Source organism: Maniola hyperantus, chromosome 5 (genome assembly GCF_902806685.2).
Source record: "Maniola hyperantus chromosome 5, iAphHyp1.2, whole genome shotgun sequence".
Taxonomy (NCBI): domain Eukaryota; kingdom Metazoa; phylum Arthropoda; class Insecta; order Lepidoptera; family Nymphalidae; genus Maniola; species Maniola hyperantus.
The window spans coordinates 13,547,769-13,566,849 of NC_048540.1; the positions used below are offsets into that span (position 1 = coordinate 13,547,769).

Consider the following 19,081-nt stretch of genomic DNA (forward strand, 5'->3'; position numbering starts at 1 on the left):
CTTAACGGCTCTTTTGGCACTTGAATGACATTGACAAGGGCTGCCAGCAATATAATCTCCTCAATTTTACGGAATAGGTAGGTATATTGAAAATGTCAATGTTTAAAATAGAGTGAGTTTTATCTAATTTGAACTGAATGAGAAATTGGGAAGCCGACCCTGTTTCCATCAATCGAGAAAGAATAATAAATAACCATTTTATAGACCATGGACTTGTAACTTACCATGTTTACCTGCTCAAATACTATAGGTACCTACCTATTTACCTCGTGCTAAATATAGCTAAATTTCAGATTTTTACTTAACAACACCGCATATAGTTAATATGGGGACGTGGGACAGCGTGACACTTCCCATCTTGTGGCCGTTAGTTACAATTTTCGCCACGCGCCAAAAGAGCTTTGTCGCACTGTAGTCTGTACACTGTTTGATAGTACGGACTACGGAACCATTGGGGAGTCCGACTCGTCCAACTCGCACTCTCACTCGGCACTTGCCTGTATTTATTCATCCACAATCACACTTGACCACAATCACACTTGGGGAGTCGGAAGAGATGATGTGTCCTAATATGATGCTTAAAAGAGCGGGCCGTCACTCGTCTCACACCTTACTCTCACGCCTTACGGGAAGTGGAAGGAAATCTGGTCAGGGCGGTTTTTATCCCCTACGGATGGTATCAATCTCAAACTGTCAAAAACTCTAAACCAATGGTCAAATCGGTGCGGTGTGCTCTTTAGAAAAGAAAGTTATTTCGGCTTCGTAGTGTTGTTTCTGTCACTCTATGTGATGTTTTGTCAGTCTCAATGACAGATACAATGCTACGAAACCGCTCCTTTCTAAAGGTCAATCTATACTAACATATGCCTGTCATTCAGTTATGAATCTACTGGAAACCAGGCTGTGACTCTTATATCCTACAATGCTATCACAAATCTAAGAAGCTTGGGGTTATTCCCGTTGAGTCACATCCCCGTGCCCCATCTCAATTGACGAGGTACCTAGGTAGAAAAAAAGGTATGGTACCTATAAACGTATAGGTAACTAGTTTTTTAAAAAGATTAATAAAAGTAATTGGTTGAAAAGTGTTTATTTAAATTTTTAAGTAATAATGAAAATAAAGAACACATTTTATAAATTCAAACATCTGTATTTCAAATTATTGAAAAATGATTAGGTCGAAAACAAGATTTTAACAAATTACTGCGATAAGTTTAGGTATTGATTGGATAAAGCCACCACAACTAAAGAGAGTAAATTAGTATGAAAGTTTGAATTGATTGGATGTAAAAATATACTTAACATCTGTGAGAAAAACTAAACAAAACGGCCAATGGAGGTGGCAATACCTATTATTAAGGTACACCCATGACCTCTCAGTGAATCTTTTTCCAATCAATGTGTTCGCAGGGTTACATTCTAGCAAATCTACACTTAACATTATTATAACATTTCATTCTTCGGCAATATAAAAGTATTCAAACTGATCACAATTTTATGGCAGCTCCATGGAACCCCATGCAACACTTAACCAACGCAGTTCAGGTCAGAAATATATGACATTTCATAGAATCGGTTCACGAGTGCCCTTTCCACACAAGACGATACCAAGCGAACTTTATCCCTAGTTTGTAATGCGCACGTACATACTTACACTTGAACTCAGCGAAAATGTCACATACTGTCCCATACTCTCTTATTATCTTAGATCGATTCATTCTTATTCATATAAATGAGATGTGGTTTTCCATAGGTGCAAAAATGCAAAAAAACATACGATCACAAACAGACTAGTATCCGAAAACTATCGAAAGTAACAAAATTTTATTGCATTTAGGATAGGCCACGAACAAAAGGCGTATTACACAAACAAGCTCAATGTCAAAATATAACGGATTTCATAAATCCAAAAATATAATATTTCTGTAATCATTACAAAGTATGTAGATCAGCACAACACTATCTCAATATAATACGATTTTATCGACCGGCGTTCGGTCTGAACATAAACTCACATAACATTCTACATTCGATAAAAACTATTCAGTCGTTTTTATTTATCCATAAATATATATCTTTAAAAGGCTCAAATAAAACTGTTACAGCTCTAAGTACCGTTCACAGTAAAATTGCGATCGGATCTATCACTGGAGGAATTATTATCCATTGGCACAGTCTCACGCCGATGTTTAACCGTTTCGCTGCAACCGTAAACAGGCACGGACGTCGCTCGCGACGCGACTGTCGCGTGATCGCATCGTCAGAGAAGTGGTGGCGTATGTGGGCACCCACTTACGACAACTTCACTTCTCTACTGGCGATGCGGTTGCGAGGTCGCGTCGCGAGCGACACGACAGCCTCGCAAGGCTATCAGGAGGTAGGTCCATTTTCCTTGTACTGTGGCGCTCGGTGGAATGTGACGGGGCCAGCTGCGTCCCCAGCCCTTATCACTAACTATACACAACTGGATACGCGGAGGGATTCAGCGCCTCGCGTACGAGAAGTTCACTATCACACGTTAGAAACAATTTATCACCAGATCGACGGATAAGACGGGGAAGCACTGCCGCACAGGATCGGCTCTCGAATCAGCGGGTGTCTAGGGCACCGGTCATGCTATCACGTCGCGTCCAAACTCTCCTGGGTATCGTGGCCACTAGCGCGACGCTCGGGGAACTGATCGGGGAGAGATGAAAGTTCAGGTCGATGTGGCACCAATCGATGAGATCACCAAGAAGGTCGAAATAGATGAGGCGGTAATAGAGACCGGTCGGGAACGGCAGCTAATGCACGGGGAGGGGTTTATCGGCCGTGAGCTGGTGGCGACGGCGCATCAGCTCGGACTCGATGGGCGGCGAGAGGCCGAATGGGGCGCAGTACTCGTCGCCGCAGCGGACCGCCATGCCCTGCAGCGCGAGCCCGGTGCGCTCCAGCTCGTCCTCCAGAATGCTCTCTCGAGTCACCGCGTCGGGGCTGGGTTGGCACGACTTGTAGCAGCGCAGCGCGGCCGGAGGACGCTCCATGTACGAGTAGTTCATGGAGAAGTGCTGCTGGATCACCCGGTTCACCGCCATTGCTGACTCCGCGAAATTGGACAGGTTTCGGGCCGACATATTGCTGTGGAAGAAACGGATACATGAAAACCAATCTATTATTATTAGAAGAAAAAAGATTTGGTAATACGTTTATAATCTCTTGCACTCGCCATAACATATTGTCATGTATAAGATGGTTTCAGCTTCACCTTAACATTTCCATAGCAACAATATTACAGTACGCGCCAGAAAATATAGTACATCGACCTTTAGAAAAAGATAGCGGTTTCGTAGAGCACTGTCCCTGTCGTTGAGACCGACAAAACGTCACATACGTATGACTGTATGAGTGACAGAGACAACGCTCTACAAATATTTCTTGCGGGCTACTGTAGCCTCTTGAAATAGGTATATTTTCTAACAGTTTCCATATCTAATCAGACGTTATCAACCTAACCTAGAATAGTCAGGTTATCAGTATCTACAAAGTGATTGTAGTCTGACCTCTGCAGTTGACAGCCACGTACTGACATTATAGGTTATGAGTAGATGGATATAACGACTCCCGTGATAGTCTGCACATAGAACATACGTTCATAATCCGTCTATATTAACCCAATGATTTCATGCGATATGAATTTGAGTAATCTAAACAAGATAATCACCAGCTCCAAAACGTCAACTCACCGTTTGATGTTGAGCGGGGTGCGCAGCGGCGGGTAGTGCGCGGCCGCGTCCGCGCGGCGCAGCCACGGGTGCTGCAGCACGCGCTCGGCGCTGATGCGGTGGGACGCCTCGCGCACCAGCAGCTGCGCGATCAGGTCCTTCGCCTCCGACGAGATGTGCGCCCACTCCTCCTCCGGGAATGAATAGCGCCCTTCCTGTGGACAATAACATCTCTTATTAGCGATTTAAATCGTAGGTGCTATTACAAAGCTCAGGTGGAAGTATCCTCCATGTTTTGCAGTCGGTAATGATCCGGAAGAACTCGGCATCAAGCAGCGGTTATCCATTGTACAGATTCACATTCTCACTTTCTTTAGTCACGTATCATGATTATGTTTTGATTATAGGTACAACTAGCGATTCAAGGGAGACTAGACGGCACAAGAGCACGTGTCGGATGGCCCTTGAGATAGACAGATTTGGCGCAGTTCGGTGCTTTCTTCACACAAACGCAGGAGGGTAATTACTAGGTACAGTATTTGATATTAAACTCAAAACTAAGTATTATATGGGTTTATCTTGCCATTATCTAGGTTTATTGATGTATGAAACATTGAAAACTATATTGATTTTAATGTTACGACCGCTGCACGACTGCTCTGTCAAATGCAAAACGTGTGAGAAGAAGATGGAGCAAATGAATATTCTGGTACAAATAAATAAAGATGACCCGCAAGTTAGCCGCCAAGCCACCTCGGGCAATACAGATGGGTGGAAATGCTGGAGTCGCACTCTCACCTGGATGGAAGTGAAGAGCAGGTCCTGGCAGGCGCGGCAGTTGTCACCGCGCTCCCAGCCGCAGTCGGCGCCGCAGTCGGCGCGGAAGGGCGGGTAGCCGCACAGCAGGATGTAGGCGATGACGCCCAGCGACCACAGGTCGCAGCGCTTGTCGTAGTGCGTGGCCGCCGAGCCCGCGAACAGCGACACCACCTCGGGCGCCATGAACTCCGCGCTGCCCACCTGCACCACAAAACACAAGACTTTAACAAGGAAAAACTCAAACTAACACCATGCTTTTTCTAACATTCTAGTTTAAATTTTGCAAGATCTGCGCCTGGCGCCTGAAAAATCCTATCTGTGATACTGGAATAATGAACGCAATATAGTGGAGAATAAAAGAATCTGGTCTTAGAGGATATACCTAATGCCACTTAGCACAATGAAGTCAGTAATATAGAAACATCAAAGGACGCAAGAACTGGTGCTGGGTGCAGTGCTGATTACTGATTTAATGAAGTTTACAGTTAAATCATGGAAGAAATCTGAAAGATCCTACCTATCCTCTTGATTGATGATGATGAGATGTTAAGTGATGATATCCTCTATGCTATCTTTAACTAGTATTCTCTAGATTATATGCCATATTTTGTACAATTATTTTATTATTGTATTGTTCTATGCCGATTTGACTTTCGTATGCGCTTGTAATGAGTCTAAATCAAAAATAAATACAAATAAAAATAAAATTCATGGCATAAATTTGTAATGGGAAAAAGATAGTGAGTTTAGCAAATTATTGCCTGAGAACAAGATGAATGTGGGCAGACGTTATAGGTAATTCTTCGTTCTGTATTAACAGTTATCATTGTCAAGTTACCGGCGTCATGAGTTGCGGGGTCGCCAGTGGGCTCGCGAGGCTCGAAGTGAAGCTGATCCCGCTCCCCAGGTCGAAGTCACAAATCTTGACTGGGCAGAGACTGTCGCGGTTGACGCACAGGATGTTCTCCGGCTTGAGGTCGCGGTGGGCCACGCCCTTGCCGTGCAGGAAGTGCAGCGCGTTGGCTATCTCGCGAACTATCTCCGCCGCTTGCGGCTCTGAGAAGTAGTGATGCTCCTGTATTCGCGACAGGAGCTGACCGCCGTTGATCTACGACAAAAGGAAACAGGCTTTTAGTGTTATCATTATCACTTCACTTCACTACCCATATAAATGCAAAAGTGTGTTTTTTTATAGAAAAAATGTCGAGCAGGCGGATCACCTGATGTTAAGTTATTACCGCCGCCCATTAACATTTGTAGTAGGTACTAGAACCACCAATTCGTTGCCGGCCTTTCAGGAATTTGTTGGTCCGCCCCTTGAATAACCCCATGTTGTAATGTAATGGGAACGCCGCCGAAGGGAGTTGATTCCACAGTTTGTATGTGCGTGGAAAAAAGGATCTGGCCCAACGGACGGTCGAAGTGCACCAGACAGACAGGTGAGGGTGAAATTTGTTGGTTTATTCTTCAATAACGTCGCAACTGATCAACAGATTGACATGAGTTTTCGCATGGATATACATAGTTAGAGACCTGGAGAGTAACATAGGCTACTTTTTATCCCGGAAAACCAAAGAGTTCCCACGGGAAATTTAAAAACGGATATATTCGCAGACGAAGTTACGGAACCACTAGACTACCACGGCTTTTCATGTGTCATTTATTATGTTTACTATCTGATGCCCGCGACTTCATCCGCGTTGAATCAAACACCTGGAGAGTGATATAGGTGTCACTCTCCAGGTCTTTATCTATACCCATTCCAAAAATCACGTCAATCCGTTGCACTGGTGCGACGTGATTGAAGGACAAACCAACAAACAAACGCACGCATTTATAATAAGGGTATTGATTTACTTTAACAAACTTACGAAATCTGTGGACATACCTACTAAATAAACATAATTCGTTTAAACACATCAGGTGATAGTTAAAACCTAGCCAATTCCACTTAGTGCCTATTAGGTACGTTAGCATACCTACGTGGCAACTAACTTTGACCTTGTGCAAGGCTTAACAGAATGCTACAGTTACTCGTGCCGGTATCAACCGGCTTCCCTCGCAGTGCCTTAACCTGATTGAATTGCTTTATTAGTTTATAAAACCCGTAGGGGTTTGCCGACTAGAGTTTATAACGTCGATCCGTTGTTTTGTTGCGACGTGATTGAGGGACAAACCAACCAACTAACAAACAAACACACTATCGCATTAATATTATGGCTAATGATAATAAAATGGTCATACTAAAAAATGGCTTTTTCCCGTAGGAACTCTTTGATTTTCCGGGATAAAAAGTAGCCTATGTCACTCTCCAGGTCTTTAACTATAATTATGTCAAAAATAACGTTGATCCGTTGTTCCGTTGCGATGTGATGTAAGGACAAGCCAACCAGCCAACAAACAAACACACTTTCACATTTATAATATGGGTACCTAATGATAATAAAATTGGTCATATATCATAGTAATAACTGGCTTTCTTTATCAAGCAGTTCATTCAAACGCAAATCATCAAATCACAAAGGTTCTAAAAACGAATCGCATGACATAATATTGCTCTTTCTTCAAAACTCATAAAATTAGGAAGACAAAGGCAAAAATCTTAGCAATAATATGTTAATTATTGAGTAAAGAATGACAAGGTTGTTATCTGTGAAGGAATCGCTCCTTCTTTAAAGTTTTGATTAAACAATGGGCTCAACCTTTGTGTCTCACGTAACGTGATTGTATTCTAAGCCCATGAACCCAAACAACTTCTGATGAACCCACACATTTGACTGCTCACGTTTTAGCGAATGTGGATATGTGGGATGATTTTGTATTTGCTTATTTAGTAAACAAGAATTTGCTCAAAGAATAAAAGACACAAAAAGAATAAGAAGCAAAGAGTTAGCTAAAAGTGCTAAGACACAAAATGGAACTGGGCAGGTCATACCTACAGAAAGGGACAGGAAATGAGCAATGGAGCAAAAAACACTTGAAAATTACTAACAATATTATTTCATAAGGAAATAAAGGGCGGCATGTAATGAATAGAAGCATTAGAGGGAAAACTAAAGTTCCGCATTAATGTCCCAAGAAAAATCTCCTCCATGCAACTCTCTTGTTGCAACAACCAACTCCATGCATGCCATTGCTCAATGCAATGGCATGCATTGAGGAGGCATGCCAAGACACCTCAATTATCTTTATTGCGGTGATGCTTGGTGTAGACTTTGACACAGTGTGTCAGTGTGGCAGACTAATGGGTAAGTAAGTGAACTCACCTTCTCGAAGACAAGATAAAACTTGTCGGTGTCCTCAAAAAATTCAATGAGCTGGATGATGTTCGGGTGATCCTGGCAATAGTGGAAGGTTTCCACCTCGCGGAACACCCGGGCGCGGGCGTGCCCCGGCACCTTGTCGATGATCTTCACTGCAAACTCCTGCCCGGTGTAGATGTTAACGCAGGTCTGCACCGAGGCGTACGCGCCCTCGCCCAATACTTCGCCCGTAAGCTTGTAAAGGTCTACAAACAGATTTCAACATTAGATACGTTCTATGAAAAGTTACAGAACATTGCCACATTGGCTTAATACCCACATAACACATTTTGCCATGACAAGAAGAATTTCATATTCTGGCAACGATGAACATTTTCATTGAAAAGGGTTGTATATTTGAATTAGTTTTAGTAGTAAGTATTTTCAGACAGTTTGACAATTTATTAAGGTGCTTGAATAAAAACCAAGTTTCCGGTACCGACAGGTGGTGCGGGTCGTTACCGATCAGTTGCAGGTCAAAATATGGCCCCATATTGTCTTATGAGCTCTCATTTTAATAGACAGATAATATGCATAAGATAACATTTAGATATTTTAACTGCACCGAGCCGCGAGCAGTACCTACCAACCCGCACCGACGCGACTTGTTGGTACTGAAAACCTGCTTGTTCATGCAAGCACCCTATATCATTTCTTTGACGTTTCCCTAATATTTTTGTGGACACGAGTAGGTACAAGCGTTTAGGAAATTTACTGAGGAAAACTTTACAAAAGGTTGCCCTAATTTTAGAATACTTAAACTTAGCATTGTATGAGCTGAGCACCAACAGCGTGAGGCAAAAATTAAAAGTGACCATGAGATATTTTTAGACAACCTGTGCAAAATATTTAAAGGGTTTCTCTCGATTTGGTTTATATTATAACTTATAAGTAAATCAAGAAACATGGCATCTATCGCCGTTCCATTAATATTCTAAACGGTTTTCTCTATACCCTCCGTAAGAGGTTTCTATTTATATGCACTAAGCACCGACTTTATTCGTTCATGACGCCGAAGTCTCCTAAGTGCATGCAGTGCGCTTATGATACAATTATTGTATTACATGTATTTTCCACTAGCTTGCGGCACAAAATACCTACATCTTATTTTGTGCTTGCATTGCGATAAGCGGTAGTAGTTTGACTTCGGTTTATTCAGGGGATGCACAGTTATGTGCGATATACCCCCTATATACCCACTCGCTGTTGGGAACTCCTTCAGCCTGCCAACCACGAACTAGGTTCTTGTAGTCTCGAGCAGCGGTATGTTACCTTGGAGACATGATGTTACAACTGCCGCAGCGTTTTCTACGCGCCTTTTCCTTTCTATCAGAAAGCATTTCTCTCTGTCAATTATTATGAACTAGGTTCTTATAGTCTCAAGCAGTGGTAGTTACCTTGGCTTGGAGACATGATGTTAGAACTGCCGGAGCGCTTCTTCCTGTGCGCCTCTTCTTTGCGGCGCTGCAACTCGTAGCTGTCGGGAAGGCTTTCGCTCTGTCAATTATGAACTAGGTTCATATAGTATAGCAGTTATAGTTACCTTGGAAACATGACGTGACCACCGAGCTGCCGGAGCGCTTCTTCCTGCGGCGCTTCCTGCGCGCCTCTTCCTTGCGGCGCTGCAACTCCTCGCTGTCTGGGATGGGCACCGGCGCGGACGACTCGGGCCCGCGCGTTATCTCTTCTGTTTCGCGCTCACTCCCCGATAGACTACTGCCACGGCCGACGCCTGAGAACAAGCAATTAACATTCATTAGGATACAGATTATATTACAACGCAGCGTTTCGAGACCCCCGGGATGGATGAACGATCTCAAGCGAGTCACTGGGAGATAATGCACTGAATACAAGTGGCATAACACCGCGTCTGTACAGATAAAGACCCAGAGCAATGGAAGTCTTGGTTGAGAAAACTAGGACGAAGATACAGATTAAACAATTATTTTTAGTCTACTTAGGAATCTGCAATTACACCTGATGGAAAGTGTTATTATCACCATGAAAGCGTTTTAGAAGAAATTGACCATTCAATCTATTGCTTCGAATTTTGGTAAAGTGCTGCCTTCCTACCTAACAGCAGCCTAAACTGGCTCATTTTATATTAACAACCATTATCTTGGGAGCATAGATAATTAATGATTGGTCTTCGCTGCGTAGCTCGAACGCTTCGATAAAAATTAAGGACATTATTAGGACGTTATGTTTTACCTACGCAGCCAAATTCGCGGGAACATGATATTAGATTAGTATTATAACAACAAATCTTTATGCTTGACCCGCTTGACCACTTATTGAAATCTGAGAAACATTTTGGCCACGATAACAAATTCAATACCACAAAATCACATTAGTTATTGATCAATACAAAAATCAGCTGATATTGAAATTGATTGAAAGGATATTTGACAATCAATTGACGTCATATTATAGCAACATAGGCGACATAGCAACGAAGCAACGACCTCTCTACAGTAGACGTATATCTGATGTCATATAGCAAGTAGCAACAGATACCGACAATATTTATCAGCGCTTGAATATTAATCCCTGATTTGAGGCTGAAACAATAAAGTCGAAATGTTACGAGGTCATATTAAAGCTGAGGATAACAACTGTGGATCTTACATCCTTGACTGATCCAACTTGAGAGTCCCTAAAGCCATTTACAAATATGCCGACACACGTACCCACCGTCCCACCTACTTAGGGATTTACTTGCAAATAGAGGAACATTTTTTATTTCTTTGTGAGTGCTTTCCACTATAACTTTCCAAATAACGAACCGCTCAAGCAGTTGCAACTGCTTCGGGCGGTTGGGCGGTCAAGCAGTCGCCAGGCTACACCTTGGACGATCTAACCTATGGACTTGTAACGCGCCTAATATTACGAATAAAAATTTCTGTCACTGTTGGTGCGGGACGAGGAAACACTACATAGACAACTTGACACACTCACTCAACAAAGTTTTGTGTCATTATTAACACACACATATCTAAATCTTCAACACTACTACATTTTACGCACACTAATAAGTTATATACATCAACATACAAAGACATTACGAGTGTAAGACAGTCAAATTGATTTGCGATGCTACCGTATCGATATTTTAAAATATATCGATAGTTTTTCAGAAACAAAAGTAGAAGTAAGAATTTATTACTCGTATTTAATTACTTAAAACCAGTGTTTGGTCAGCGTAGCGTATTCTTGCATACATTCACCTCACTTAATAGGTAATTATCCCAAAAACTAATAATGCAACGTAAAAATAAGAAAAATATTTATTTAAAAAATATGCACATACTTTTTTACTTATTTTATATCATTTTTAATCTTTTGTATTTTTTTATATAACGAAATTTTCATTTAAAATTTCGATAGTGAAAATGTGCTTATTAATGACCTTGGACGATCTAACCTAGGTTAGATCGTCCAAGTTAATGACTTATATTATTATATAATACAAAATAAACCTGACCGCACAAAAGCCTACCAAACATAATTAGTAGGTATATCAATCAATAAAATGTTTTTTCTTTCCAATCAATCATTTATTTATTGCACATTGGGTTTACATGGTAATTCCAATATGGTGTACTCTTTGTCCAAAAAAATTAAATGTAAGTTATTAAATATTACACGTAGGTATTGCCCTTACAAATTAGCAATGCAAAAATTTTCTCAATACCTGCCGCTTTTACCCCACAGCAAAATTCCATAAGACAGATATGATACTATGAAAATAAATTAGTAAACACACACGGTGGCCTCTTCTATTTTTAACACGTCATTATTTACCATTAGGTTAATGTTATGTATATTCTTGGCGATTCTCTCTGTAAAAATATCGAAATCTGTAAAAATAAAATGATTATGATAAATTATTACCTAATCCTCATCCTTCAGAAAGGTACACCTTTTAGCTACATATTACCCAGTTCAGAGACACCCTACCCCGTTTCTCGCCTATCACTAAAATTGCGTTGCTTTAATATTTTTTTAAATGTATTAAGTACGTGAAATCACAGTAATCGACCAGTTTTATTACAAGTATAGGTAGCGAAAAATTGTGGTAATTAATAATAACTATTCTTTACTTGACTTGAAGACGGTAATTTAGTCGTTAATAATAAAGAAAATGTTTTCATCGATATCGATAATCGAACCGCAATCACTATCACATGATTCTTAAAAATCGAACCTTATGTCCTATGCAATTAAATCTAATACTGAAAAATTTTGTAAAAATAACACTATAGTCTCGTGGGGAGTGCGGTATACTATAGACGGAGAGCCAGGGCCCAAAATACTGTTTGAATTTACTAAGGCTAATTTTTTTATAGTTCATTAGAATGGTTGCGTACACAAACATACTGCGGTCAGTCAAGTGAACCTGAGAACAGTGACTCAGGTGCGCTATCAAAGGTGTCGTACCTGCGAGGTAATAAAATGAATTTACTAAGGCTGAAAATTGTTATATAACTTGTATATTGCATATAAATAAAAGTTGTAATGGTTAGTCAGCAGAATATGGGGACAGAGCTGGTCAGTATGCGCAAAAAATTAGACTTAGTAAATTCAAACAGTTTTTTGGGCGCTGGCTCTCCGTCTTTAGTATACCGCACTTCCCACGAGACTAGTGTTATTTTTACTACTACGTAATTTCATGCTGTTCACGCGTATTCAAATTTTAACCTAATTTGTATATAACGAGGGTTGCAATTGTTTAGAAAAAACAAAATATAGTCTCGTGAGAAGTGTGACTCGTTTCTACCGAATTATTACGTACTCAATTACTGAATCGGTAAAGTTCTCGATTGTTATTTTATTATAATAATTTATGTAATTTAATTTATAGAAAGCGTTTATTACACCAAAAATACTTACTTATGAAATGAAATTCCATCTTTTTGTAAATTTGATGTGTTTGATTTGTTCTTGCACTCACTAACGGCACAAACAGGCATTTTTCACCCAGCGTGTAAGACGTCGTCACACATCGAAAACGATTCTGACAATGACAAAATCGATTCCGCAAACAGTGTTTATAAACGCAGTGGATTAAAAATCCATTACTATTGACAGAGGGGAATAATCATGCGAGGCGCGTCCTTAGGTTAGATCGTCCAAGGGCTACACTGACTGCTCGAGCTGTCGACCGCTCTCGCGCAGTTACCTCCGCCCGCGCTCCTCATTCCACGTCGCGCACGCTTCCCGCCCGCATTGAAATTGCTTGAAGCTGCCATCGAGAAGCTAACTGCTCGATGGCAGCTTCAAGCTTTATATTCTGTGGCATAGCTTTGGATATAAAGTGATTCTATTCTATTAAGTAGTGGGTTTTGAAACTAATCTCTTTTTGCACTATCGCACATTCCTGGTAGAGGAGTAGAATAGTTGTTCCAGTCTTCCCAAGCATGTTTGCACCTAATCGTCCAAACAAGTCGCCTACTGACTGCTAAGTTAGAAGTTGGCAAGTCTATCACACGCTTAAAGATTAAGTTGTTTAATCCCTATTCCGTGAGAGGTTATCAAACGAAATTATCTATGCGGTGCGTGACCTGGCCTTATCTTATCTTTGGAGTGAGTGGCTCCTTCGTCAGCCTTCCGACTAATAGCTTAGCTAATACAGCTTTCACTTCCTTACACAAGATTCTTAGTTTATTCTAACGGCTCGTACACAGTGCATACACATCGAATTTGGACATAATATTATGTGGGTATACGCTTACTTCCAAATTCCGATTTTCTAATCGTGTTCTGTTTGTTATTTTATAAAATTTATAAGCTTGAAATTATATTTCAAGATCGTAATTATTTACTATACCTAACTTATCATGAAACAAAAAGCAATACTTAGGGTAGGCATTAGGAATTCTGATTATTATTTACGGAAAAGAATTTGTTAAGAAACCACAAAAAAAATCGTTTTGGAGCAATCTTTTGGATCTTTTCAGTTTTCAGCGATCAACAATCTTTTTGTACTTCGCTTGAACATTAGGTATTTAAGTAAATGAAAAAAGAAGTTTCTGTAATTTCCAGCGTTCAACGATCTTCGATTGCATTGCTTGCAAACATTTGCAATTATTCATGGATATTTAATTAGCTATTGTGCATAGGTACGTGAATTCTATAAATAAGTGTTTCAATTGGAATAATACTCGCATGTATAATATCGCTTATTACAATAGACACATTATAATAAGCGATAACCATGTGTTTGATAGTTTCTCTTTTTAACAGACTTCAAAAAACAGGAGGAGGTTCTCAATTCGACTATGTTTTTTTTGTATGTTTGCTACGCGATTACTTCGTCAATAATTATGAACCGATTTTGAACCTACCTGATTCGGGCGGATAGCTCTCACTAGGTAGGTACGCTGTCTGTGATGCCATTGTTATAACGTTTTCACTTTGTTCGTAATTCGAATTTGAATACGCATTTTACAAAAATATGTCTGCTGACAATCCATGCTAATGTAGAGATTGATGTTGATAATCGTGTAACGAGTAACGACCCTTTTTGTGCCGCAGTTGATCTGTTACATCGTAGTAACCTAAGTACACCTACTTAACTACTTCAATGAATGCTTACTGATAAATTATTTGACTGAAGAAAAGTAACGATAAATAGCTAAAAATGAAAGGTAACTAGGTACCTACTTAGTATTGATGTTCTATATCTGGAAAACATTCCTTGAAATTCTTATTTATCTGACCATGACCTGGCAAATACTAGAAATTAATAAAGTCTTGCACCACTGCCAAACAAATTTGCGGTTTTACTAAAAACATCGTGAATTTAGGCGATATTGAAAAACAAAATACACACAACGGATATTAAGTAAGTTAATAGGTATAGCAAAAAGAAAAATAATATAGCAACATACACAATTAATTAATAACCACCTCATTATTAACGTAGCCAACAATAACGATGGAATAATAACCATAGTCAATAGCGCCGTCCTAATAGGACAAAAGCAGGTAAGTATTTACCTATTCTGAGGACAAAAGTTTTTTGACGCAGGCAAACATATTTCAAATAAATGTCCCAATAAAAATCTTCCAACCTAGACAATTAAATAACCAAATTAATAATAACGATGCAGTAATAACAAGTCAATAGTGCCGTCCTGATTAGGACAAAAGTTTTGAAACTCCACTGGCACGCTAAATCGGCCCTTTGAAAAACAAACAGCTTGTGTAAGTAGAACTATTTGGAACGCTATGTCATCGACAGTATTATTCTGTATTCAGCTGGGATACGTGAGCCGCGAGTGCAGCTGAGTTGGCAAACAAAGCCGGGTCAACGACCCCCGCGGCCGCACCCAGAGTGCGTATGCGCACTCCCACTGCCACATTACGCGATCGTTTCAACTCCAGTCACTCGAGGTCTATGAATCTATCGTACGATGTAGTAAACATTGTTTTGGCTGACATGAAGGAACTTTTCTGCCATAATATTATTACACAATAGTGTAGTGACTACCACAGGTAATTCTACTTGAGAGGTCTTGTGAAACTATAGACGTACCGACCTATATCTATTATTTTAAGTATCTCTGTAATAATTATTGTATTATTTTCTATCACAGTTGGCCCATGTTTTAGTGGTTTTATTTTGGTTAGAGTGCATTTATGAGAGACAGAGAGTGAGATCGCCTATCAACTTATTTTACCAATAATAGCTGTGGCCTACGACTGATTATGTAGATAACAGTTGGTTTAATTCAAGGTAGATAGGTAAGTATCCCTTTATTTATTACGTAGTCAAGGTAAATAAATACAAGGGAAAAACATATATAGTATATATACCTCCTTACCTACCTTATAAGTAGAAACTTAAACTCACATTGGTACTTGGTAGGTACTGCTCTTTATAATTTTAAAAATCATTTTTTCGTTTGCTGTTACCATTATAAGCAACAATATTTAAGTAGAAGACTTATCAAGGCTGATATTGGGGCCGATTCTCTTGTACACAATCTCTAAACTAAAGTAAATTAACAAGTCTAAAACTAGTGCTATCCTTTTCCGCAAGCAACATTATGAAAGGGATAGCAATAAATTTAGATGTGCCATTTTAGTTCAGTTTAGAGATTGCGTACAAGAGAATCGGCCTGATTGTCTTTATGCCTGTATAAAGTGAACACAGCTATCTATTTGTGTACGTACTACGTATCAAAGACGAACAAACTATGATAATATTTATAACACGTTTTAACATTCACATTCTGTTGGTGCCACAACTGAACTCGTATGTGTTCCGAAAAACAATTATTCAGATCTACTTCCGTGTCAGTTCGTCACAACAAACTGTATTCGTGTGATAAGGTTCGTTATGTAGATATCGTTCGCATAATGATCACTGATCATGATCCAGGAACAAGATGACTGTTGAATTTAAATGGGGGTTTTTAAAGTTCCTTAAATGGCAGAGGAATGGAACTGTCAATTGAATTGATTAAAAAACTTAACGCACTTCCTACTTTTATCAAGAAATAGAATCAACAGCAAAACAAAAAGAAATAATCTTATTACAATAAGAATACCAGTATCATTATTACAATCTCAATTGTTGTGATTGGCTGAATTTGAGCTATTCTGGTTGCAACAATGCATTGTAGCCAATAGTGAGCGGGCGTCAACCAATCAGAGGTGATTGCGATCGTGACATTGTAGCTTTCATTCTACCGCAATCGCGCAGCTGGGAGAAAAGTGTCAATATCCATTAACTTCGAGTTAAGCCAAAAAAATATTGTCCGCGGAGCTGTGATCAATCTAAGACTTTAGAAAATATCAGACAGAAATATAACTCGAGTGGAACTAGATTGAAAGTTGGAACTCGAATCAGAGTCGAGAGATGAACAAAAGGTACACATGCAACGAATGAATGAAATACACAATTTATTAATCGATGGAAACTACCATAAAATGGTTAAGGCACAATTTAGCCTGTACTTGAAATAATTAATTACACCCGATAACCTTGGATTACACCGCTACAAATGCCAATCGGAAACGCTGACTTTTAAAGCCAGGCAATAAGACGCAATACTGTCTAGCTAACAATAAAGCAATAGAGACCACAAAACACAGGATATAAACCAAATGCACAATAAAATGGCGATTGTAACAATCAGGAGGCACGGCACACCCACTCGTACAATCGCCTGCTACCATGCCGGTTTCCTGTTTATAAAATTATCTCTAACCAGTAAGAGTCGGTTAAGAATACAGTCGGTTAGAATCTGAACAAATCCCATATCCAGCTGGCCTATCAGCAACATGTCCGCTACAATACGATGTAATGATCAATCATCTCCGTTGGATAAAATGTAGGTATTATAATTATATAATAATTAATAATCACGCTAGCTGCTAAAATAAGCAATAGACGACATTTCCTAAGCCATGTCTTTTGAGACTTAATTTTTGCATATTTTAACTGAAGTTCCATATTTCATCTATTATAGGACTATTGTTATAAACACTCCTAGCAATTAAAGTAATAAAAAGCAACACAACTAAGCACCACCTCTTCCTATATCCAAGAAAGAAACATGGACAACCTACAAAACTTAAAATATCTACAGAAACGTGATAGAATTTTGCTCAGGAATTTTAGTGATTTTATTCACTAAGAGAGCATAGACAGAGTAAACTGTGGCATAGAAATTAAAAATTTACCCTTGAAATTGTCTACCCTGAAAACTCACATTTAATGAAATATTAAACATTGAAGACTGTGTTTACAAAGAAACAAGCACAATTTTTAAATAATTGGATAACGATATAGTTAATGAAGCAGTCCTGACTTCCTGAGTCATCGAACGTGCGATACAGAAACCTAAATTCGTAAAAAGCGCCACCTACGCCGCGTGGTCAAACAGACAAGCTTGTTCGAAAACCGTGTTTTACGAGGAACCCAAAATACGTGAGGAAGCCACCTAAATAATTATAATATCCGTTCGGGTTTGTCTTCGTGGATAGAATTTTGATACAGAAAAGTAAAATGTTCACAACATGATAAATAAGTAGGTACTTATCTTAGATTTTACTAATAGAATTGAATACTGTAAGTCTGTATGTGAAGTGTAAGTAACCTACTAAAATATCCCTGAACTGCTCAAAAAATTTCCGTTACCAACGAATACTTATATTATTAATAAAGTTATACATTCTGTAGTCAGTAACATACATTCACGAAGGGGACTGGGGGACGGGTAAAAACTAAACTGAAATTTCTAATCGCTATAATGGGTAGCTCGACCATAAAAGCGCCTAAGGCCTAAGGTATATTGGTCTCAAATGACAGCTTTGATCACTGATGTCGGTCAGTGAATTCGATTTTATCATCACACAAAATTGTGAATCAGTTTATTTTCTACTAAGGATTATTACGTCTGGGCGAGTTAAGGACAAATCAAGGTAGATTCATTTCAACAAATTCTAATGTTATCTGTGGAATGTGGACTGGTAGCACAGTTAAATTTATAAAGAAATCTTGTGCAGTAGTGTGGAACAAAAATACAACAAAATTATTATTGAATTTTCGGAACGGCTTAAAGTGTTTGAACAGCTATTCGTGTAGACATTCGTTCATGACGATTGACGACTTTAGAAGAGGACTGGCGCGTTTTAGTTTAGTACCAGAAGTGTTCGAGAGTGATAATTACGTAAAAGTTAAAACACTTGTATAAAGGTCTAACGTGCTTATTTATTTTGACAAATTAACATTTAAATCAGATGTTTACAATTTAAATAAAAAACATACTAAAATATGTACTACATAATAAATTATTAGAGCAATTGACTACTCAGTTTCTAGAAAATTCCTTAATTAAAAATCTCTAATTAACAATCAGAAATGTTGGGAATCAATAAAGATAAAAATACTAGAGAACTTATGCTCCACGGAAAAGGAGGGAACACGAATTAATAGGAAATTGGCAGTTGTTCGACAAAACAACTGCCTACCAATTATATTAAGAAACAATTTACCTACCTACTTACAATTAATTTCCTTGCCTTGTCGAAACTTGTATTAAAGAATTGACTCCGATATTGTAGGTACTCGGTTAGAGTCTTTTAAGACGTGACACATGCCTCAGCAAAAATAATTAGGTACACCACAGTGGCAAAAGATGTGGGAGCAAAATTGTATGAAAAGGCAAAGTTCCATACAGTTTAAGTTTCATTCAACGACTCTCTCGAACGTGTAGTCAAAACATCGACATCGTGGCCACAAAG

General features: G+C 39.2%; 2 protein-coding genes across 3 annotated transcripts in view; one reads left to right on the forward strand and one right to left on the reverse strand.

Annotated features, from left to right (window-relative positions):
- Nucleotides 1–19,081, forward strand: part of PCNA (Proliferating cell nuclear antigen) — a 175,851-nt gene that overhangs the window by 17,669 nt on the left and 139,101 nt on the right. The window lies entirely within an intron of this gene.
- Nucleotides 1,075–19,081, reverse strand: part of Lk6 (Lk6 kinase) — a 30,691-nt gene continuing 12,684 nt past the window's right edge. For both annotated transcript variants that reach the window (XM_069498500.1, XM_034968971.2), the window contains exons 2-7: nucleotides 9,366–9,554; nucleotides 7,787–8,028; nucleotides 5,359–5,628; nucleotides 4,500–4,721; nucleotides 3,723–3,916; nucleotides 1,075–3,117 (exon numbers count right to left, since the gene is read on the reverse strand). In XM_069498500.1, the coding sequence (XP_069354601.1) occupies nucleotides 2,784–3,117; nucleotides 3,723–3,916; nucleotides 4,500–4,721; nucleotides 5,359–5,628; nucleotides 7,787–8,028; nucleotides 9,366–9,554 (1,451 nt within the window). In that variant the 3' untranslated portion in view covers nucleotides 1,075–2,783. The remainder of the gene's footprint in view (nucleotides 3,118–3,722; nucleotides 3,917–4,499; nucleotides 4,722–5,358; nucleotides 5,629–7,786; nucleotides 8,029–9,365; nucleotides 9,555–19,081) is intronic.